At 41.1% G+C, this 23,858-nt stretch overlaps 1 protein-coding gene across 2 annotated transcripts in view; it reads right to left on the bottom strand.

Moving 5' to 3' along the window:
• Positions 1 to 23,858, bottom strand: part of ZNF407 (zinc finger protein 407) — a 460,779-nt gene that overhangs the window by 164,626 nt on the left and 272,295 nt on the right. For both annotated transcript variants that reach the window (XM_048840098.2, XM_048840096.2), the window contains exons 6-7: positions 21,890 to 21,973; positions 4,607 to 4,727 (exon numbers count right to left, since the gene is read on the bottom strand). In XM_048840098.2, the coding sequence (XP_048696055.2) occupies positions 4,607 to 4,727; positions 21,890 to 21,973 (205 nt within the window). The remainder of the gene's footprint in view (positions 1 to 4,606; positions 4,728 to 21,889; positions 21,974 to 23,858) is intronic.

Genomic DNA, 23,858 nt, shown 5'->3' with positions numbered 1-23,858 from the left:
AACACATCACAAGACTAATCCTATATTTCTCATGCACTCTAAACTCTCACAGACTTCAATGGTGTGCTAGAAAAGCAGGATTGGGCCTTATATGATCAATGACCAATTAACATAAATCTATTTTGTACTATCATGCACATATTCTTCTTCAGTGAATGGATATTATTATATGTCTAAGAAATGGTGATAGTTATAAGAAACAGTAAATTCTAATGGGCTCAGACTTAAGCCAAATGGTTCAAATCTGGATAACCACAAGTAGGCTCCCAAATCTAAATTTAGGCATAGAAGTGGCTAGATTTTCAAAAACGCTGAGCACCTGGAGCGCCCATTGATTTCACTGGGATTTGTGGGATCCCAGCACTTCTGAAAATCAGGCCATTAATATTTAGGTGCCTAAATATGGGGCCTTACTTTACGCAGACGAGTTTGAAAAGTTTGGCCTTAGGAAATACAATCCATGCTATTCATAGTTTACAGACATAGACCAGTTTCAGCAAGTTCCAGGTCTCCTTACTTTTCACTGTGCTCCATAGAAATGTCATGCAATTGAAAAAGTGTAGCCACATAACACTCCTCTCTTAAATGACATAGAAATCTAGGATAACCATTGCATAAGTAATGGTGGAAGAAGGCCCTATGAGACCAATTCTGTACTATAAAATTGTGGTGAACATTAATTAAGAATGAATAACTTTTTTGTATAATGGAGTATATTGATTTAATAATGGAAAAGACATATTGTGATTTGAGATCATAAATGCACAGAAAAGCATATATATTTACATTTAAATAGACTGAAGGAGTCATTGGCTAAATTAATAGTGCGAACTTGAAAAATATTTCAGCCTGAAATCCAGGCTGAAAAGACCAATTATATCCCTTTTTGGAAACACATCCAAATGAGAATTGTTCATATTTTAAGATTTTTCCTTATTTCATATATAATAATTATTCACACTATTGCCAGATACATAAAAGTAGAAGATAATTTCTTTGCCACTGAGGTAATGTATTTTTGCATTGTGTATTTAGAAGTCTAAAAGTAAATATCACAAGGTCAAAATGCAAATGACTCTAAATGTAAGATAACATACTGCACAATTTTGGAGCTACAGTCATAAACATAGCTTATATAAACAAATCAATCAAGTATATACAATCCAATGCTACACTTGTTTTCTTTTTGGGAATTTAGATTTCATTACGGATTATATAATTTGCGTGATAAAAATCTGAAGTAGTTTATTACTCACTTGGGCACACCACAGTCATTCAAGACTTTCACTAGTTAAGGAAGGAATTTCCCTCCTGATTGTGAGTTATTGAGAATATTTTCTCCTTTCTATTCTATCCAGCCCAAACCAATCTTTTCCCCTAGATGTCTTATAGTCTATTCCACTTTAGTCTCTGTTGCTAATAAAAAAGACAAGCAATATGTGCCTATACAGTTGCAAAATAATCCACATTTTAATCACAACAGTTTCTAAATTCATATTTATTCTTTTATTAGCATCCTTTCATCCTAAAGCTTCCCAGACTGCCTTACAGAAGATGAGCTCTGTTGAGCTTGAAACCTTGTCTCTTTCACCAGCAGAAGTTGGTCCAATAAAAGATATTACCTCACCCAGCTTGTCTCTTATGGAATGCATGCAGAGATCATGTCATCCACCTCTGAAAGCAGATGTAAAAGAGTGCAAGCAACACTACTGTATTTCTACACACAAACTAAAGAATACTCCTCTCATTGAAACAAAAGTGATTACAATTAAAAAGTCTGCATTTGCCAAGAGTTACCACAAAATAGTATTTAAGGTAGTCCTACAATAACCTAACCACTTGTTCTGGGGGAACTTACAGTAGACTGGCAGGATATAATTACCAACATGAGAGTTTGAGCAGAACACATGAAGGTTATCATGTTTACTACTGCAAAAAGTTCTCTAATGCCTACAAATAGTTACAGCCTTAATTTCATGTTCTTCCAAAAGGTGGCACCTACAATAACACATGCTGAGGTGTTGGCTTACAATTGAATCAGTGTGACGAGCACCACATGTTGAGTCCCAGCACAGGAGTGAGAGAAACTAAGAGGAGGGCAATATGTTAGCCACTTTGAGAAAAGAGAAAAAAAAAAAAAAGGAAAGGAAAGGAAAGGAAAGGAAAGAGAGGAAGATGGACTGGAGAAAACATAGCTGCCAACAGCCTTGGCTATTATCCCAGGACTGTGGAAGCTGGCAGGCAGATAGAGAGATGCTGAACTCTAGGCACAGCAGTCCCACTCCTGGCTCCTCGGCAGCTTTGCAGGGTGCCTCTCTGCCTCTCAAGGGCAGCAGCAACAGCTCTAATTTCAGGTGTCAGAGTAGCAGCCGTGTTCGTCTGTATCCGCAAAAAGAACAGGAGGACTTGTGGCACATCACTGCCAGCGCTCGTAAGGAATCTCCTGCTGGACCCAAGAAACATGAGTTGGTACCTTAAGAGTCCACCCTCCATGTGGACAAAGAGTCAGTCACCTTGGCCCAGAAAGGAGCCGTGACAGCGGAGATCTGAAATACTATTGTAATGGGACAATTATTTCCAAATAAATGAGGAAGTGGGGGCTGCCAGAGGGTTTTCTATGCACTCTGATGAATTTTAGGCTATTTTCTTTGCTCTGTCTCTTCTCTAAGAAAATAACCACAAACACACTAGAACACTGAAAAAAACCTTCTGTGTCCTGGGATCTCTAGAATATTTGGAAAATTGTCCCTGGCCAGCAGTTTAGCCTCATTCACTGCACATCTTATCTGACACAATATTTAGGACACTGTGGTACCTTTCCCAAACCTGAAATAGAGGTCTGTGTAGCTCAAAAACGTGACTCTTTCACCGACAGAAGTTGATCCAATAAAAGATGTTACGTCACTCACCTTGTCTGGGACCAACACAGCTACAACACTGCAATCAATATGTAAGATATGCATTTTGTGTCATGAGCAGTGAAAAAGGTAAAGCTCTAGAGGAGCTGTCCATTCGTGCACTGTGCACTCAGGGCCCAATCCCGCAAACTCGTACATGAGCAATGAGTAGTACTCCCATTCACTGGTGATTTCAAATGAATCTCATTAGATCACCAAAACTTTTCTCTTATTTCCTAGTTGAGGCCAATGGGACTACTGCTTTGAGTAGGGACTGCTCATGAGAGTGAAGGTTTGCAAGATGAGGCCCCTTTTAAGGTGGATTGTGAATGGGACAGCATTCCCCAGGAGCCGTTACCTCATTCATTGCTCATCTTGCCATACTCACTGCAATCCTTGTAAGTCCTCACCTTCCATGTGCCTCTTCGAAGATAAGCATTCAGTGATGTAGAGCCCAATACAAAGCCCTGCCTTTGCTGCCTGATCCAAAGCTCATTGAAGTCATTGGAAAGACTCCCATTTACTTCAATGGTGCCCTCAGTTTGCACTTGTAGAAACTTGCAGAAACTGTATATCTCCTAATGCGTGCAGTACAGGAGCTTCCTAGTATCTACCTCATGCTGCATGGGACAAGGCACTCTGGAAGTATCTAACTTTTATTATATTTTTTCTTTTTTAAACACTAGGAAATTCCATTAAAAAAAGTTATGTTAAAAGAACTTGATGGTTGTATGCTTAGGACTCACAAGTCAAGAAATGCTGCGGAATTGCACTCAAAAGTTTAACTTTCCCCTTATGTATATGCACTGAGATAACCTTTAATAACATGATCACATACTCTTTCCCAAATATACTATTCATTTCTAAAACTTTGAAAGTTAATTCTCATAAGCTGCATGTGAATGATTTTCGTGCACTCTTTGTATAGCATACACAGAATAGTACACAATGCAAAAAGATGTCAAAAACGCAATCAAAGAGAAAGCATGTATTACACTGCATTTGTAAAATAGCATATGATGATTTAATTAAGAACTGCATTGTAATGTATATAAGGCTTATGCGGCTGAGTTAAGCTTGCACAGATAACCTTAATTTCTCTCTTTTCCTGACTTTTGCGTGCTTAACAATGCAGCCATGATATTGACAAAACAGGATGCCTTTTAGGGCAGTGTCTTATGGGACTTTGCCACTCAGAATGCTCTTCTTCCAACCTTGTCTGATCAACTAGTCTGGCAAGAAGAAGGAAAAACAGTAGTAGAAACTTTAACTAACTCAAGTTGCTTCCACTTTAAATATGTATTTGATGGGTGCTCAGGCTGCTAAGCCTTTTGGGGCAGCTTTTCTTTCTTGGTGGAATGGCTGCAACTCAACCGAGAAAATTTTCAAAAGCAGAGTTGATTTGAAAAGGCAATGCAGATAAGTAGTCTCACCAGGGAGAATTCTAATAGACACCAGAGCAGCTGTGAAACCAACACTCGATATTAGCATTACCGTGTTAGCACTAAAAAGTTTTCATTTGTATTTCTTTTTTTAAAGTAATATCTGAATACTATGAGACTAATTTTTAAGTTACCTCCTAATTTAATATGCAATTACTGCTGCACTGATGGTATTTTAATGGCAATATATTTTCACTGGTGACTTCAAATGAACTTCATCAGATCACCTTAACTTCTTTCATCACTTTATTATTAATGACTTGTTACCTGTAGTCACACCAGGGACATCTGTAGGGTTTTTCACCAGTATGGACACGCTTATGTCGTGTCAGATGTGACTGTGTTGTGGAAGCGAAATTACACTCATCACATCTGAATGGTTTCTCTCCTGAAAGAGGACAAGAAAATACAAGCATTAATAATTTTAACTGATAGAAAACTCCCTGAGCCACCTTTTCAGTTCATATGCAGCAGAAGAGCAAATACAATCTGCAGTTTCAAATATAACGAGCCTCTTCTTAATTACAAAATACTCCTGCAGTAACTCTCATTACAAGTTATCTACCTTACTTGCTGGCTGCTTCCTCATGTGGCAGTAGAGCAGCCTGCCTGCCTGCCAGGGAGGAGGAAGTATCGCACTGGGCTCAGATGTGAAGCCCTTCGTCCTCCTTCCTGAAAGTGCACTACTAACAAGGGAGTCAGTATAGTGCTGCTTTATTGGACTCATCAATGCAGCTTCCATCATGAAAAAGAGAGATAAGTAGGGATGGGAAACCAGAGAAGACAAGTAAAAGAACAGCAAAAATCATCAGCCTTGTTTTATAGCTGGACTAACTAAGAAAAGTTAAGTCACTCCATCATTGGAGTCAGTGCCAGAGCATGGGATTCTGTAGTTTTCTATCCTTTGCTTCACCCACAAGACCACTCTGCCACTCATGCTACCCAGTTTTTCTCAGTGGTCAGAGGTCACACTGGCTGCTAAGATCGCTAGCAGCTGACTTGAAGAGATCTTGAGGCAGCCTTAGTCCAGTTATCAGCAGCAGCCTAAGCAGCTCTGCACACCACAGCTGCAAACCAATTTGGGATGCACTCTAACATTGAAGGACCTGCAGCCATAGTTAGGAAAAATCAGTGATAAATTTTCAAGTCTAGGGATCAGTTCACATTGTTTTCTACATTTTTAAGGATTCCTTCTGAAAACAAAGAATAAAAAGCACACAAATTCACTATTTTAAAATAACATTATTAAGGTGGAATGGTCAAGCATTCAAAAGTTAGGAACTGGCAGAATTAACATTGCATTAATGTTGCAGAATTAATGTGCATGCATTATGATAAGTCTTTAATTACATGATCACATGCCATTATTTCCATAGGACCTCTGCCTCATATACTGTACAGAATAGCAGTGCTCTCTTAATGAGCAAGTATTCAATATTTTGTTTTATTCTGGTTGTTCAATGTGGGCCCCGAGATGTTATTTACTGCATACTCTGCAAACTCTGAAGACAGATTGATTAATTTCCTCATGGGCTTTTCTGTGGTGCTCATCATTATAGTGCATGCTTCACAAATATCAATTATCTTCACAAAACCTCTGTGAAACAAGGGGTTGGGGGTTTTAATTCCATTTGGATGGGGAACTGAGGCACAGAGAGATCAAAGTCAAAAGTTTCCATTCATTTTGGGTGCCCAAGTTGAGACAACTAAGACCTGATTTTTTCAGAGTACTTAGCATTATACAGCAATTTAATTCTCACTGACTTCAGCTGCAGCTGTGACTTCTGCTAATCAGAGTCTCAAACTGAACACCTATAAAATGAGGAATACGCAATTAGTAAGCATCTCTGAAAGCTGGGTTTAAGAGACTTGCCCAGCATCACACAGGAACTCTGGGGCACTGTGAGAGATAGAATCCAATTCTCCAGGGTAGCATTTGACTGTCTTAATAATGAAACCATTCTTTCTCTTTGTGTAATCCTCTGCCTCTTTCATAATACACCTGGAGCTAGAGCAGGCTGGAAAACGTAAATCCCTTCTTGTGAAAAATTTTGCTTTTTTGAGTTGTTTTTTGTCACAAAACAGGATAAAATGGCAAAAAATAAAATTTTCTTTAGCAGGACAGGGGTTTTGGAGAAAAAATTGTTTTGGGAGAATCAAAACAGAGTTTTTCGGCCTCCTGGCTGCCTGGCCAGAAGGTGCTGGTCAATTTCAGGCAGCAAGTGAAAGAGACAAGAGACTTCCAGCCTGGCTGCAGAGTCAGAGAGCCAAGGTGCTCAGCATCCCCACCTCTGGGGTCAGTGACAGAGAGTAGGGATGTCCAGTATCTCTGGCCCTGTAGCTGGGGGAGTAGGCTGGAAGCTACTGAGGCAGAGTCATGGCACTCAGCCCCACCAGCTCTCCTGGAAAGCTTTTGCCAGTTTCACTTTCCACCAGGCAGTCTCTTGCCCAGACAGCTTTAGTCTCTCCCACCCAGACTCACTGTCCTGGTCCCAATTTCCACCCAGACTCCCAGTCTCTCTCTTTCTCCCCCCACCCCGCTCTGCTTTGCCCAACCAGTCCCAGCCAATGTGTTTCCCCTTCTCCCAACCTTCAATTGCCCTTCCCCCGACATTGCCTGTCCCTATGGGCTCCCAGTTCCAATCTCCCCCCCCCACCCCAGGCTTCCCATCCAATCAAAGTCCCCTCTCCCACTGGCTTCCTATCCCAGTCTCTATTCCCTGCTTCTTCCAATTCCCCTCCTACACCAACACTCCTCTTCAGATATGTCTCCCATCCTCTCTCACCTCTTTCCCTCCACCCCACAGGTACTCAGACCCAAACTGCTTCCAAGCCAGCTGCAGTCTCCCTCTTACCCACTTCCCAGACCCAGTTTCCCTCTTCCCACACCACCAGCCTGCAATCCCAATCTCCCCCAGAAGGCTTCTTGTCCCAGTCCTACTCCCTGGTTGCCTGCTTAGCCACATCCAGCTCTTGCCCTTTCTGAATTCATATCAAGTAGCTTCTCCCTTCCTACTCCTGGGCCCAGTGGGGGGTGGGGGTGTGGAGAGTCACTAAGAGTACAGAGGAAACGGGCTCCCTGCTCTCAGTTCCAGCCGTACCTGGCCCAGCCTGCAGCAGCCCAGGCCTTCAATTGCAGAGAAAGTCCCTGCTCAGCTCCAGGCTGGAGCATGCCCAGTGTGGATGGAACCTTTGGGGAATTTCATTACTAAAATCTAAGAAGTCTCTACTGAGCATGTGCAAATGGCAATTTTTTTCCAAAGGTTTATAACTTGGCCAAATTTGGTCAGATTTTCATTGGGACAGCAACAGGAATATCCCCTAACATAAAGGCCACCTGCCAAATATCAAGTGCCTGCTCCAAAGCAGGGAGTGCAAAACATTTTCGAAGTAAAGGACGCCAGAATTTTTTTAATGTGGGCAAAGCAACGTATTTTTTTCCTAGCCTCATTCTCAGAAACAACTAAACTGTTTTGGCTGCAATCTTAAAAAACTAGCCTGAGGCAGACACCTGGCATGGAAAATTCAACCCAAACAGTTGAGGTTTGGCAAAGTTATAAGCAACTGAAAACAGGGTCTTAAAATGGGAAGTGTTAGACAATATTAATAACAGACGGTCATCCAGCCCCACATATATATTTCCCAAATGAAAGCTAGGATTAATCCTCATATTTCTAACTAGCCAAAGCAGGAGAAGCCCAGACTGTAGGCTTCTTAGGCTCTGAAAGACCGCTCTAGAGAAAGAAGATGGGAAACCTGCATGGGAACTGGGGAGAAATAGGCAAAGGAGAGGTAGCTTCAAGACTTAGAACAATTGCTTTTAGTAGCTCTTGGAGAGAATTTCAGCTACTATTTTTCAGCTCCTGTTCCCTGGCCAGGGGGTGAGGGAAACCCAGGATTGTGCTGGACAAATTGGGACTGCTGGCAAATATGCCTTTCCTGCTCCAAACTTTCCTGTCAAATACCCAATTTCTTCTTCTCTGAAGAAAGTGATTCTTCCAACTGTTTGACTGACAGTGGCTTCTTTTCCAATTAAACTCTCTGGGATACTTAACACTATTTCAACAACCTATTCTTGAACTGAAAATTCCTGTCCCAACTCCTGGTTTGTTTTCTCTTTGAGAATTAAAGAAAATAGTAATATTTCTGAAGCCTAAGTAACATAGCTACAAGAATGATAGAGAAGGGTCTTCCTTCCTTCTAGCAGTTTTCATTTAATATACATTTGAACCTTATTAAACTGCACCTTTGTAAACTGGAAACCAGCAAATCTGCACTGAAAATGATTTTCTGGTTTGAGGTCCACTTTAACACATCTCAGGAAAGTTCTGCTGCAATGCTGAGGCAGAGCCAGTGAGGCTGACAGATCAGTGAGGTTCCACTCTAGCTAGTAGAGTTTGGAAATTCCATCATGACCAAAAGAAAAATGAATAATCCTCACCACCGCATGAGGAAGTTTCTCCTTAGGAAATCCTTGTGGCTAAGTGTTCCTGTCAGGTACAGTTTGTGTAAATTTCACTTGACAGAAAATACATCACAGCAACACAAAACAAAAGGCCAAATGAACTGGGAAAAACTGACTGCCTAACTTTCTCAATAGCTTTTAGAGGCTGCACCAAGGGGAAAAATATTTATGTATGAAACCAAGTTAATAAGAAAACTTTTCGGTTCACTTGATAGATAAGCTTGTCTCAACCAAAACCATAACATCCCAGCCTAAAGTGATAGGGAGGCAAAAAGGAGCCCAAATTACTTTTTCCACAGCCACGGCCAAGGAGGAAGTACGTACTGCTGCTATCTCCCAACCATTCCCCCCATGCTTGGTCCAACTGCTTCTGCTTCTTCTACAATCACTTCCCCTCCTAACTGCTTGGTCCCATCCTCATCCCTCTCCCCACAACTGTTTCCCCTCTCCTCCTGATATCTAATATTCTCACTCCCAAACTGTGCTCCCCTCAAGTGCCTATGCTCATTCTCACACACCCCCAGGTCAGTTTCCACTATTTCCATACTGCTTACTTCATTTCAAATCGGTCCTTCATGCCTCCGCAACAGCTCTAAACTTTGCAGCACAATTCCCTGTTTGCTGTGGCAGAATACAGGGAATGAACACCTACTGAGGTCCTGCGGGGTGGGCAGGCGCAAGCTGACTCAGGGGAAGAGTGACTAAACCCAGGGCTCAAATAATTTCGGGGGACAACTAATACAAAAAAAAAACAAACAGGAACAGGAACAGGAGTGAGGCCAGAGGGCCACAAATAAGGAACTGGAAGGAGACATCAAACAGACAACCCCGGACTGTGCCACTGCTCCTCAAAGCTGTGAAGGGAGCCAGTGGACGCAGCCTAGAGGAACTTTGCCTGGATGCGTGATCATAAGGAGGAACAGAAATGGTCCCACAGTTGTAGAGCATCTCCCCATCCAGCATCCTCCTCCTGGTTTTACAGATGGACACTTTGGCTAGCACCAGGAGGAGGTTGACGAGGGGGTCTTGCAACTTTGTGGGGCCATGGATATCAGGAGATGAAGGGGGGGGAGGGGAGTGCAGCCAGACCCTGAGGACAAGGCTCTGGAGGAGCCGGAAAAGGAGATGCAACCTGGAATACTCAAGATAAATGTTTGCCAGGGTCTCTCTCATGGCACAGAAGGGGCAGGTATTGAGGAAGGGGGTAAACCATGCAGGTACATGCCCGTGCTCACAGCTGCATGAAGGAGCCAACTAATATCCCTGGCAGGCCAGGGAGCAAATGTGGAATACAGGCCCACCGGGGTTCCTCACCCTCCACAGGTGGTAGAAAAGCCCGCCACTTTGTGTCGGGACAGGACACGAGGGTGAGGAAGTGAAAGGTATGGAGCACAAACTCGCATAGGTGTGTCCTGGGTGTGGTTCGGAAATGAACTGGCTGCACTTTGCACAGTCAGCTCTGGTTGCAGAAGGGAGGGGTCTGGGGTGGCTCACGGGGCCCAATAACAAGGTTCGGATGGCCAGGGGTGAGGGGTGGGCGGGGAGTACCCTCCCACAGGACCCACTCAAGGAAAGCCTGAGAGGCGGCGATAAGGCTGCCATAAACCCCATCCTGCCATAAACGTCTCCCCCTTACTCGCACAGATATTGTGGCGCGCACAGCAAGCAGTAATAACAATGGGAATATTGATTTCGCTGAGGTCTAAGCGAGTCAATAAACTGCACCAGTGCGCTTTTTAAATGCCCAAATGCACATTCTACCACCATTCTGCACTTACTCAGCCTATAGTTGAACAGCTCCTGACTACTGTCCAGGGTGCCTGTGTATGGTTTCATAAGCCATGGCATTAAGGGGTAGGCTGGGTCCCCAAGGATAACTATAGGCATTTCAACATCCCCAGTGGTTATCTTCTGCTCTGGAAAGTAAGTCCTTGCTGCAGCTGTTGAAACAGACCAGAGTTCCTGAAGATGCGAGCGTCATGTACCTTTCCCGGCCATCCCATGTTGATGTTGGTGAAATATCCCTTGTGATCCACCAATGCTTGCAGCACCATTGAAAAGTACCCCTTTCGGTTTATGTACTCACTACCTTGTACTATGTACTTTGCTCCGGTGCCAAAATAGGGATATGGGTTTCATCTATCGCCCCACCACAGTTAGGGAATCCCATTGCAGCAAAGCCATCCATTATGGCCTGCACATTTCCCAGAGTCTCTACCCTTGATAACAGCAGCTCAGTGATTGCGTTGGCTACTTGCATCACAGCAGCCCCCACATTAGATTTGCCCACTTCAAATTGATTCCCGACTAACCGGTAGCTGTCTAGCATTGCAAGCTTCCACAGGGCTATCGCCACTCGCTTCTCAACTGTGAGGGCTGCTCTCATCTTCGTATTCTTGTGCTTCAGAGCAGGGGAAAGCAAGTCAAAAAGTTCCATGAAAGTGCCCTTATGCATGTGAAAGTTTCACAGCCACTGGGAATCGTCCCAGACCTGCAACACTATGTGGTCCCACCACTCTGTGATTGTTTCCTAGGCCCAGAATCGGCGTTCCACGCCATGAACCTGCCCAATTGACACCATGAAGTGCACATTGCAGGGGCCCGTACTCTGTGAGAAGTCCATGTCCATGTCTTCATCACTCTCGTCACCGTGCTGCAGTCGCCTCCTCCTTGCCTGGTTTCGCTTTTCGTGCAGGTTATGGTTCTGCATATCCTCCTGGATAACGCGCGCGGTGTTTATAGTGCTCATAATTGCCGTGGTGATCTGAGCGGGCTCCATGTTCCCAGTGCTGGTGCGTCTGCGTTGAAAAAAGGCGTGAAACGATTGTCCACCGTTGCTCTAACGGAGGGAAGGGTGACTGATAACATGGCTTACAGGGTTGGCCTACAGGAAATTAAAATCAACAAAGGGGGTGGCTTTGCATCAAGGAGAAACAGAATGGCCCCCTCAAGGACAGAACTCAAAACCCTGGGTTTAGCAGGCTGTTGATTTCACGGAGGGAGGGAGGAAGGGAGGAGAAAATGATTATAAAACAAATCTGGTCTATTTCTTGTTTTGATCCACTTCATCTATCTTTATACATCTTGCTGGCAGCAGACGGTGCAGTATGACTGCTGGCCATCATCGTCTCCTGGCTGCTCATTAGAAGACGGTGCAGTAGGACTGCCGACAGGACTGAATTGCCATGAGACGAAACTTAAAAGGGAAATGACCTGGCTGAGTCACTCCCATGTTTGCCCAAGCGCCCTTGACCGACCTCACCGAGGTCGGCTAAAAGAGCACCCTGGAATACGGCGACGATGGCTACCAGTCATACTGCACTGTTTGCTGCCAAAAGGCAATGAGCTGCTGCTTTATAGCAATGCAGTACCACATCTGCCAGCACCTAGGAGACATACGAGACATATGGTGACTATGAGCTGAGCGGGCTCCATGCTTGCCATGGTATGGCGTCTGCATAGGTAACCCAGGAAAAAAGGCGCGAAATGATTGTCTGCCATTGCTTTCATGGAGAGAGGGAGGGAAGGGGGTGCCTGATGATATGTACCCAGAACCACCTGCAACAATGTTTTTGCCCCAGCAGGCATTGGGATTTCTACCCAGAATTCAAATGGGTAACGGAGACTCCGGGAACTGTGGGATAGCTACCCACAGTGTAACTTTCCGGAAGTCGACGGTTGTGGACGCACTCCGCTGACTTAATGCCGACTAAATGCACTGAGAGCATTTGTGTGGGGACACACACAATCGACTGTATAAAAATACTTTCTACAATTCTACAACCTAATTTCTATAACCTAATTACAACCTAATTTTGTAGTGTAGACATAGCCTCAGACAGCAGTTAGTTCCCCTGAAGAAAGCCAACTGAGGTAATTAGATAATCAGTCCAGACAGACAAAGAAACGAAGGAAGGAAGTGCCAGGGGAGAAAGAGGAGCAGGCTTGCTGAGCCCAGTCTCACAGAGGCCTCAGTGAAGAGAGACCTCTGCTCCTGACAGGTTTTGAGAAGGGGGACGGAAGCACAGCGGATGTTGTAAATGGACTCTTGCATAGGTACTGTAGTGGCGATGGTGAAGGGAACTCAAATAAATGGCTCTGTGAATGCACAACTATTGGAGTCTGTGGCAAGAAGACAGGAGGAAAGGCGTGCCCAGCTACAGGCAGCACTGGATTTTATGGCAAATTTAAGCAACCCCCTGAAATTCACGGAAGTCACAACCAGAGTTTTCAGTTATAATCCTTATACACCTCTGGCAGCCTCAGTTTCCAATTTGCTGCAGAAATGGTGCAGAGTGATGCGCAACAGAGAGTACTCAGCACTCTGCTACACATACAGTTACAATGGAGGATGGGTTTATCACTTTGTATCAGAAATTTTCCTGTTCAGACTGTTAGGGCAAGAGGGAATTTTGATGATTTGAGGTTTGCCCCTTACACCTTAGACAAAGTTTACCATTTTTTGTCATTACTAAGACAACTAGAAAGTTTTACAGAATTTTAGCTTAAAAATAGTGAGAGGAAATTTGGGAAACTTTTTGTTTTGGCTACATATTTGGAGACTGAACAGGTCAAAATACTTCGAAAGCTTCCCAGCCCATGCAAAGAAACTACTCTCCTCTCCCTCACCTCTAGCTTTAATAACTACAACCTCCAGAAAAGCCTGACAAATGAGATGATTGCCCAGGAAAGCCTGAAAGGTGATCAAACACAGGGTCCATCAAATCAAGGGAGAAAGTCAAAAGGACACATCTCTGTTAGCCCTCTCTTCCTTGAACCAAAGGCCTGTAATCTCCAGTACTTTGTCTAATCACAACTGTCAATGTGTCACACAGGAAAAGAGATGAGTTTTTCAGCTAGCCAGAGTCCAAATTACTTCTGAATTGAGTATCAGTTAGCCATTTAAGCCACTCAACATGGAAAATTTCAGCTTAAATGACTAAAGTTTGGCAAATTTATAAGCAACTGAAAACAGGGTCTTATAAAGGGAAGTGTCAGGCAGCCTTAATAATATGCAGTGCTACCAACCACACCTATAATAACCTTCTCTCTGGTTTTCCGCACTGCTCAGCTCTCCTCATTTCATTCTATTCAAAGTTCTCTTCCTATCCTGCAATTCTGGCCAGTTTTCCTTATGTTTCTTGATTGGCTTCATCTTCAAGCCTCTATATGTGATCTTGTCCCACCTAAATCTCAGCTTTTATTTCCTCTTCCCACTCCTTACACTTTTCCTAACCCTTTCCTTGTCTGCTCCATTCTTTCTCCCACTCTTAGTTTACGTCTAAAATAGTCCTCTTCTTCTTATCCTCTAGGTGTCCTCTGTCCTATCATCTTCTGTTCACAAATAACGTTCAAATGCTCCCTTTCCTAAATACAAGCTGTTCTTCATACAGTGTCTCTTTTGACTGTAAGCACTTTGGGATGCAGAGCATACCTTTCTGCACTCATAAACTGCACTGTAAATTTATGACAATATATAAATGATTTTAATCATTACTAAAATAATACAATAATAATAAACAGTAAGGGCATGATTCTTGATTAAGAATGCTTAAATTATTTTTTGTTTACAGACTACACACAGTACTTATGGGTATGGGAATATGCTGTTGCTGATCCAGCTTTGAGGTGAATGAACTTTAAAACTTTTAAAATGCTATTATGGAAACGCCTTTAACAAAACACACATAGTGTTAACAAGGTGGAAAAGGTCTCATCCCTATCGTATTATTTAGGGCTCCGCGTGCAAACAGAGCCCTAAATAATTACTATAGACCATATATTTTAAAGTTCTGTTATCAAATTATCATGTTTGAACCAAGTGGACAACCCAAACTATGGTCTGCTAGTCATGTTCCTGATTTCCAGCCGCTTCTACAATTGATCAGGCTTTTCACTGTGAAGAGGAGTCCAAAGGCCTGCAAAAACAGCTTGAAACAGAGACAGCCTATTTGCCACTAGTAGATGGTCACTGTTACATACAAAGAACTGAGAAAACAAGAATCATCCCTTATTGTATAAAAGACATCCAAAAATTTCATACATACTTTCCTAACACATTTTTCCAAAAGAGAAATTGCAGTAATTGCTACAGAGCTGTTATTTGACTGCAAACTGTGATTGTGATGGGGATGCACGGTCTGTGTGTTCATGAATGAGAGAGGAAAAAGGCCATGAGACAATCCTTCTTGTAAAATATGGTCCACAGTATGAGAAAGTTTAAGACACCTAGATTTCAACCCTTATCTATCACTGAAAGTCTGCTGTAATTAAGTTTCACACTCTCCTAATGACTTAAATGGAAATGAAAAATAACCATTTAATGAAACAGCACAATACTTACTGTGCTATACCTTACATAGAATTCCTCTTTTTTTTAGCTTGGGTGTGGGAAGAGGATACATTATACATTTAATTCAATGCCAAGTAATGTAACTGCACATTGAAGTCAAAGAGCAGTTCACATGAGAAATAGAAACACAAAGTGAGTCACTCAACTGGATAAAAATACATACATTATTAAATTTTCTTTCTTTATTACATTGACCTATAAATGTCTTGAGAAGTACAAGATTGAAATGAGCAAATGGAACTGATCATACAAACAGTGATCTATGTGAAAAGTGTAAGTCACCATCTTCAAAAATTCATGAAAACATTTGAACAAAAACACAAACTGCTTAGGCTTTGCAATAAGTTCAGGAGCTGCCATAAACAATAAGGGTACCATCCCCAATTACTCTACTACGGTGGTGTACTTTACTGAAATTACAAAAGTAGCATATGTCAATTAATCACAGTTAATGCATGCAATTAACACAAAACAAATTAGCTAGATTAAAAAAATAGTTCACTCAGTCCTATTTCTTGTTCAGCCAATCCCTAAAACAAACAAGTTTGTTTACATTTATGGGAGATAACGCTGTCCGCTTCTTTTTTACAATGTCACCTGAAAGTGAGAACAGGCATTCACATGGCACTGTTGTAGCCGGTGTTGCAAAGTATTTACATGCCAGATACGCTAAATATTCGTATGCCCCTTCATGCTTTGACTTGTAAGTTCTAAAGTTTTATATTGTTTTGTTTTAGAATCCAGTTATGTAAAAAAAATTAAAAATCTACATTTATAAGTTGCACTTTCATGATAGATTCCACTAAAGTACTTTTATGAGGTAAATTGAAAAATACTATTTCTTTTGTTTATCTTTTTACAGTTCAACTATTTGTAATAAAAATAATAATACAAAGTAAGCACTGTACACTTCATATTCTGTGCTGTAATTTAAATCAATATATTTGGAAAATGTAGACAAACATCCAAAAATATTTATAAGAAGTTTAATCGTGTAATTAAAACTGCAATTAATCATGACTATTTTTTTTATATCTTGCGATTAATTGTGACTTATTTTTAATTGTTTGACAGCCCTAATGGAAACTAATTTTATACGCAGGCTGTCACTAAAAGTTGTAATATCACTTTCATGTCTCCCTTGAGGACAGATTCTCCCAATTGCACAAAGTGAGAGTAAACAGCATTGGCTCAGGGGGAATCCATGACAACTGGTGGGATGGAAACCTCTCCTCCAACTCATTGACATTACTTCATAAACATTACTTCAACCCAGTGAGGTGGGCTCTATTTACCACATTAAATCAGTGTCCTGCTTTGTGTCAGCCAGCAAAAGCTGTTTAAAGACACTGACTTGGCTTTTTGATCCAGTTTCTGATAACACATAAAATGTATTTCTTTGTTCAATAAGTGTTCAACAAGGACAGAGGCATCATTCTAATAAGGTCTCTTTACAATGGAAAAGACTATGGCTTGAACTTCAGAGGTAATGAGCACCTGTAGTTCTCATTGCCTTAAGCCAGAAGCAGGGATGCTCAGCACTTCCAAAAAATGAGGCCATTAGTCTTTATGTAGCTGATGAAGCACATTACAGAACTTTGTATGCTAATCCACTGTAGAACTGCCGGAAAAGCTCTTGGTGGATCACCAGGGAGACTCATGGCATCCCCTTATTAAGTCAAAGTCAGTGAAAGCCATAGTCCATTTTACATTCAAAGACCATACTGTACAGAGAAGCAGTATACTTACTAACTAGATACTTTTTTTTACCATAGAATAGAGATGTCAACCAACAAATCAGAGGTTGCAGACTTCTTTAGTAAGAAAATGATACCATTTCTGGGTTGAATTTTTTCCCTCTCTCAGTACTGACATGCGTGGTACTGTGCAACTGAGCATATCTATGCCAAACAGGTCTGTGTGGCAATGCACCATGCTAGTGAAAGTGGAAAGCATACATTTACTGCCTCTTGAGATTAATTATATTTCTTTCCTGTTTAACATGAACATATTTTTTAATTCCCTTTTCGTTCTCATTTTAAAAATATAAACAATTCTGTGATGGGTAGCATCCTCTGTTTGCCAAACTGACTTCTGAGGAAGATGTTTTGCCCTCTGAGTGACAAAGGGCCAGAATCCTATACTCAAGTTGAGTAGTACTTTCCGCTGCAAGTAATTCCCATGAAGAAAATGGAACTATTTACAGAGCCTGGTATTTCTCAGTGTAAGTGCACGGTCCGGCCCAATTCTGTTCCCAAGAGGAGGAACAGAATAAGAAGCATCAGAAGCAAGAGAATGAAGGGCTAAGTGGTAAGGCGCTCTCAGGTCCGAGAGCCAGTCCTCCTCTGTGTCAGGTATCTGTCAGATATTCTGAACATTCCTCCTGGATACTAAGACACCTTATGCCTGGAGGCTGGGAGAACGGGAAGCTTATTAAAGTGGTCAAGACACCTCAACTACATGTGAGGATTTGCTCCTTTGCCCTTGAATCAAGGGTCTCTGACAGGTGATAAAAATAAATCTTGGATAGGGAGATGTTTTGTGTCACCCTCCGAGACAGTTTGTATAATGGCAGGGAATTATTTACGCCATTTAGACCATTTTTGATTCCAATCCCTTTCAAAACATATTGTAATTTTCTTGGGCATTCTCTGTGCAGAGAAAACGGTGTCAAAGGGATGCACAAGGGAAATATAGATATAAAGAGTGGTGCATGTGGCTAAGCACTGAGATAAAGCTGTGCAATGGACAAGAATATTGTGGAATCTGCATAAGTAAAAGAACACCAACAAAAGGCATATTGGGCCATTTTCTTTGAAACAAATAGAAGACACAGATAATTTTTCTGCTAAAGAATCATCTCCGATTGTTTGTCCCACAGAGGCAGATAAATGCCCAGAAGATAGATCCTTCTGTCTCTGAGATACTGTCCTGTATAGTATAAAGTTAATAGCAAAGTAATAACGAGCCTCCAATCCTGACATAAAATATAAACTTAGGCCTGCTGGATGCAAGCTTCATGATCTATAACCTCCAATGCCTGAGATCATACCAAGGAAGTCTCCACCAGGGTGGCATGAGGAGGGCAGATGCCATCCAGCAAATAAATTGCATTTAAAGTGTTTCACTGGGACCAAACCTGTTTATAATGGCCAATATTTTCAACCTAACTTTAGGCATCTAAATATATATTAGGACACAATACAAATGGCCTGATTTTCGGCGAAGTTGCGTACCTAAAACTCTCCCTGAAATCACTGAAAACTGCTAATGGTCAAGATGTCTGAAAATCAGGGTATTTTTATTCAGTTCCCTAAAGAAAGATTCAGGTGCCTACCTTTAGGCATCTATGGTAGGAAAGTTTGGCTAATGTGTTTAGCCATCATAATGTAATAAATCTATTACAAATAACTTAAGAGAAGGTTATGGTTGCATGGTTAAGTACTCAAAACTCAATAAATTAAAAAGTTTATGTTGCATGTACAGCGCTAGCTCTTCCTCTTGTGTGTATACAATAGTCTATAGGACCAGACCCTCAGCTGGCTTAAACTGATGCAGCTCCATTGACTTAAACTTTGTTCAGTGACTTCAACAGAGCTACACAAATTTACCTCTGAGGGTCTGAGACACTGTTTTTAATTTTTTGATCATATTTTACTTCTCTAAAAATAGTATATAATGACATACCTTTTTTCTGTAGCTCGGGATGAATATGTGTAGAATTTGTAAAATATTTTCTGTAAGTTTTTATATACAATACTTTCAGTATTATACTGGTCAGATATATCTTCATTAACTTAGGAACTTGATAGAATACCTTTTCTATTCTGACCAATAATTTTATCAGCACCCAGATACTACATATTTTGCAGAATGCATAATGAAGAAAATGAGACAGCTAACTATGAAGGGTTTCAGAGGAACAGCCGTGTTAGTCTGTATTCGCAAAAAGAAAAGGAGGACTTGTGGCACCTTAGAGACTAACCAATTTATTTGAGCATGAGCTTTCGTGAGCTACAGCTCACTTCATCAGATGTATACCGTGGAAACTGCAGCAGACTTTATATACACACAGAGAATATGAAACAATACCTCCTCCCACCCCACTGTCCTGCTGGTAATAGCTTATCTAAAGTGATCAACAGGTGGGCCATTTCCAGCACAAATCCAGGTTTTCTCACCTTCCACCCCCCCACACAAATTCACTCTCCTGCTGGTGCTAGCCCATCCAAAGTGACAACTCTTTACATAATCAAGTCGGGCTATTTCCTGCATAGATCCAGGTTTTCTCACTTCCCCCCCACCCCCATACACACACAAACTCACTCTCCTGCTGGTAATAGCTCATCTAAACTGACCACTCTCCAAGTTTAAATCCAAGTTAAACCAGAACATCTGGGGGGGGGGGTAGGAAAAAACAAGAGGAAACAGGCTACCTTGCATAATGACTTAGCCACTCCCAGTCTCTATTTAAGCCTAAATTAATAGTATCCAATTTGCAAATGAATTCCAATTCAGCAGTTTCTCGCTGGAGTCTGGATTTGAAGTTTTTTTGTTTTAAGATAGCGACCTTCATGTCTGTGATTGCGTGACCAGAGAGATTGAAGTGTTCTCCGACTGGTTTATGAATGTTATAATTCTTGACATCTGATTTGTGTCCATTTATTCTTTTACGTAGAGACTGTCCAGTTTGACCAATGTACATGGCAGAGGGGCATTGCTGGCACATGATGGCATATATCACATTGGTGGATGTGCAGGTGAACGAGCCTCTGATAGTGTGGCTGATGTTATTAGGCCCTGTGATGGTGTCCCCTGAATAGATATGTGGGCACAATTGGCAACGGGCTTTGTTGCAAGGATAAGTTCCTGGGTTAGTGGTTCTGTTGTGTGGTATGTGGTTGTTGGTGAGTATTTGCTTCAGGTTGCGGGGCTGTAACTTTAGCTGCATACTTGGTCTGTAAGTGGTCTATATGTTAGCTCTATTACTGAAGTGCTGTTACATATTTCACATAAATGAATTTAATGAACTCTGTGCAACAAACGCAGAGTACTACGCAATACTGCAAGATACTACATAACTATAGAAAAGGCTGCAAAAATATGGTTGCTATTATCTTGCATTATTTGAGAAATAGTATCTGCATTCACACAAGAGGCAAAGTTAAGGATGGTAATGCAGTTTTTTCCCCAGCTTTCCTCTTCTAAAATTCCTGAATTGTTTCTGCTTATGCGATTATATAATATAAATGTTCAAGAAGAGATCAGGCTTTGTAAATTCCAGCCCATTCAGAGAACATTTTAGAAAGTTATCAGGAATTGAGAATTGGGAGTTAGAATGGAAGCACATGACTTTAACTACAGCAGTTACTATGCTCCTGCTAAAATTTAGATACACTGACACAGTAACACATTGACAGAATACAGTGTAAAATTTTCTAAATGCATCATCTTAAATACTTTAAATATATAAACATCCTGTAGTAAGTGGGAAATGAATGAGGGAGTACCTCTCACATATGTAAATTTTTTGCTACCACAGAAGTTAATTCCCAGAAATGACAACCCCATTGACTTCAGTGAAAATGAATAGCTGTGACTAGAGAATGTGGCCTTGTACATTTATCTTTATAACAAATTTACTTCATGATGTTGGCAGTCAATCTCTGAAAGCCCCACCTTTGTGTGAACATCGCACTTCCCTCCATCCAGACTTGGTTGAATAATCTGACATCATGGCTGTGAGTATATGGCTTCAGGATCCCCAGGAAAGCAGAGTAAGTGCTATCAGGGAAATTCTGCTCTAAGACGGCGAACGTCCTGAATCGGATTATTCTACACAGTGCCACAATACAAAATCCCCACAATACAAAATCCATGGAAAATTCACAATGCAACCATTAGAACCATGCATTTGTTAGCAATTTCTGTCCAGTGTACATTCGACAATAGTGACTTAAACACACACTATTCTTCTTGATGATATTTTATTATCCTCACGCAAGTCACTAATATAAATATAACAGTGATGCTTCTGCATCTGTTTGAACAAAACCTACTCGAATAATCAAACACAGTGAACTACTAAAAAACACAATTAAGGTAAAATGGTTTAATAAATGTTTAAAACTTATACTTTTTTTAAAGTCTTCTGAAGCAGAGACCCAATTTAATTTTATCTGATATTAAATTTTTATAACCAGGTGATATGAAAGCTTTACCAGTTTGAAAGAGAAATCCTGCTTTACATGCAAGCCATGTGGTACCTCTTTAAGTTGCATCTATTAATTACAAACCATCTTAAAACTGCAAAAGGGCAACTGAAACAACACTGGCTTTGAACTATGTCTCAGTCCAAAATAATGGATTCATCTAAATGAATAGGACCAAGGGATCCTCAGGCAGATTCTTGCAAAAGCTTCAGGCAGCGTGTAATCTATTTGGGCCTTTAAAAAAAAGTCGTTACTGTACTTAGCATTAATTAAAAAAAAAGACACCTGATCTTTACAATTTTATCTTGCTTTAAAATTAAAATGAAGATTACTCAAACTCATAGCATCTGATATACAGCCTGGGCGTACAGATTTTACAAAAATGAAAAAGGGAAAGCAAACAATGAACCAATATATTATTTTGTGCTGTAATGTGCTATTTGACTTGCTTTATTCCCCAGTCTGAATGATACTCCCTTGCTATAGAGAATATACCAAAGGGTAAAGACAACTTTACCGACCTGTGTGCTGCCGCCGATGCTTAGTGAGGGCATGACGCGTCCCGCCGGCAAAGCCACAAAGGTCACACAGGAACGACTTCTCGCCTGTTGCAACAATAAACAGATGAGGGACTGCGGAGGTCACAGATCATTAAAACATATCTATCAAGGCTTTCAGGGTTACTAATTCCTCCAATCAAATGTTTCCATGTAAATATGTCAAATGGGAATGAAATTACCACTGCGGTTTATTGACTGTGATAAAATCTGAAAAGCACCACTGAACATAATTACATACTTGTCAGACCCATAAAAATTAGCTTTATTATCAATGGAATGGTTTTGTACAACTTCATTTCTGTTAGATGTCTTCCAGATGGGGCTGCTTTATGCACTTGAACAGTTTTTATGCATATCCTGATTTTTTACAATTCCCATACATCTGGCCTTTCGGTGCTGAGTAAAGATTGCCTGGAAAAGTTAATATACAGTATATATGATTCTGCTTAAATAAAATATATTGAATTTACTAATAAATTAAGGATAGTGAGAAATTTTAACTGACTTGATCATGGTCTTCTTTAGTAACCTTATGTTTAATAAAATGAATTAAATTATTTTCTTGAATATATTGAAGAGCCCAGGCAACAATAAAAGCCATATTATTCAGTACCAGTGGCAATTCAGTACTGTTTATGTTTCTAAAACTTTCATGACATAAAGAAAACAAGTCTGGGGATTACTACAGAAATTGCAGTAGAACTCATATTGTTCATCTTTAATGATATTTCTTCATTCCAAACCTCCGGAACAATTAGAGAGAGATTTGGCAGGCTCACTACTTGTAAAAAGTGTGTAAATGCTCATTTTCTAGTATTTTTATTCCAGCTAAAATTTTACCTCATTGTCTATAAAAATAATCTATCATTTCACAGTAGCATTTTTACACAGTAAGTACTAGCATAGTAGGCAGTTTCATCCCATCAGACCCATTGAGAAGGGCATGATGGAATAATAACGTTAACCTTGGACAGATCCTGTGCAATTATAAAATAGCTTTAAAAACAAATTAGTCACTTTACTAATTTGGAACAAAACTGTACCCACCCACAGAAATAACAAGGAGAAGGCTTTAGAAGAGTCAGGACACTGCATTTGGGAAATCTAACAGAGTTTCCTTAAAACTCTCCCAACGGGAAGAGGATTTAGGATCCTCAAAGGATGAGAGGAAGTGCTGTCTCCCAACTCCACTGAGACCCACAGTATTCAGAGAAGTCTAGCCTAGTCCTGAGGGGACAGACCCTCCAGGCTGCTTTTCTGGCTCCTTTTACCCCTGGTAGCTATCTACATTAGTACCTGTGCAAAACATTCCGCTCAGGAGAAGTACAGAGCCTGAATTAAAGTTGCGTTGATAGCATTAATATAAGTGAGATACTTTCTGGGATATCCACTGTCTATGGAGAGAAGAATGCCACAAACAAGAGCTCCTATCCCTCCCCTTCCAGCATGGAAAATCTCCTATGGGAATTCCATGTCCATGGAGCATCCAGACAGGGGATTCCACATAGTAGCAGCGAGCTCACCCCTTGACAGAAATTTGGGGCCCCAGTATATCGTTTTCGCTTGGGTCCCGCCCCTCTCCAATTTCACTTTATTTACACAGATGTTACAGAGACTTTGGGGGCTCCCCTGAGCTCAGGGCCCAGTACAATTGTTCCCTCTGTCCCCTACTCTCATCAGCTCTGTAGATAATTCTATGGTGGCAGCACTCTCCTTTTCCGTATCCCCTAACCAAATATACCTGATGTGAGATACCTGTGCTCTTGATCTGCAGAAAATTATCAAGCTCTTGGAATGATTCAGTCTAAATTTCCAAAGTGGCCTCAAACTTATCACTATAGTGTGTTGCACAAAAACACTGATTGACCTGTACAAGGTACTTCAGTATGTAAAATGGAGCTTGGACAGGCAAATCCATATATTATGGCAC

This window comes from Caretta caretta, chromosome 2, assembly GCF_965140235.1.
Source record: "Caretta caretta isolate rCarCar2 chromosome 2, rCarCar1.hap1, whole genome shotgun sequence".
NCBI classification, from domain to species: domain Eukaryota; kingdom Metazoa; phylum Chordata; order Testudines; family Cheloniidae; genus Caretta; species Caretta caretta.
The sequence above is the reverse complement of the archived record's forward strand: the minus strand, read 5'-3'. Positions and strand labels throughout refer to the sequence as shown.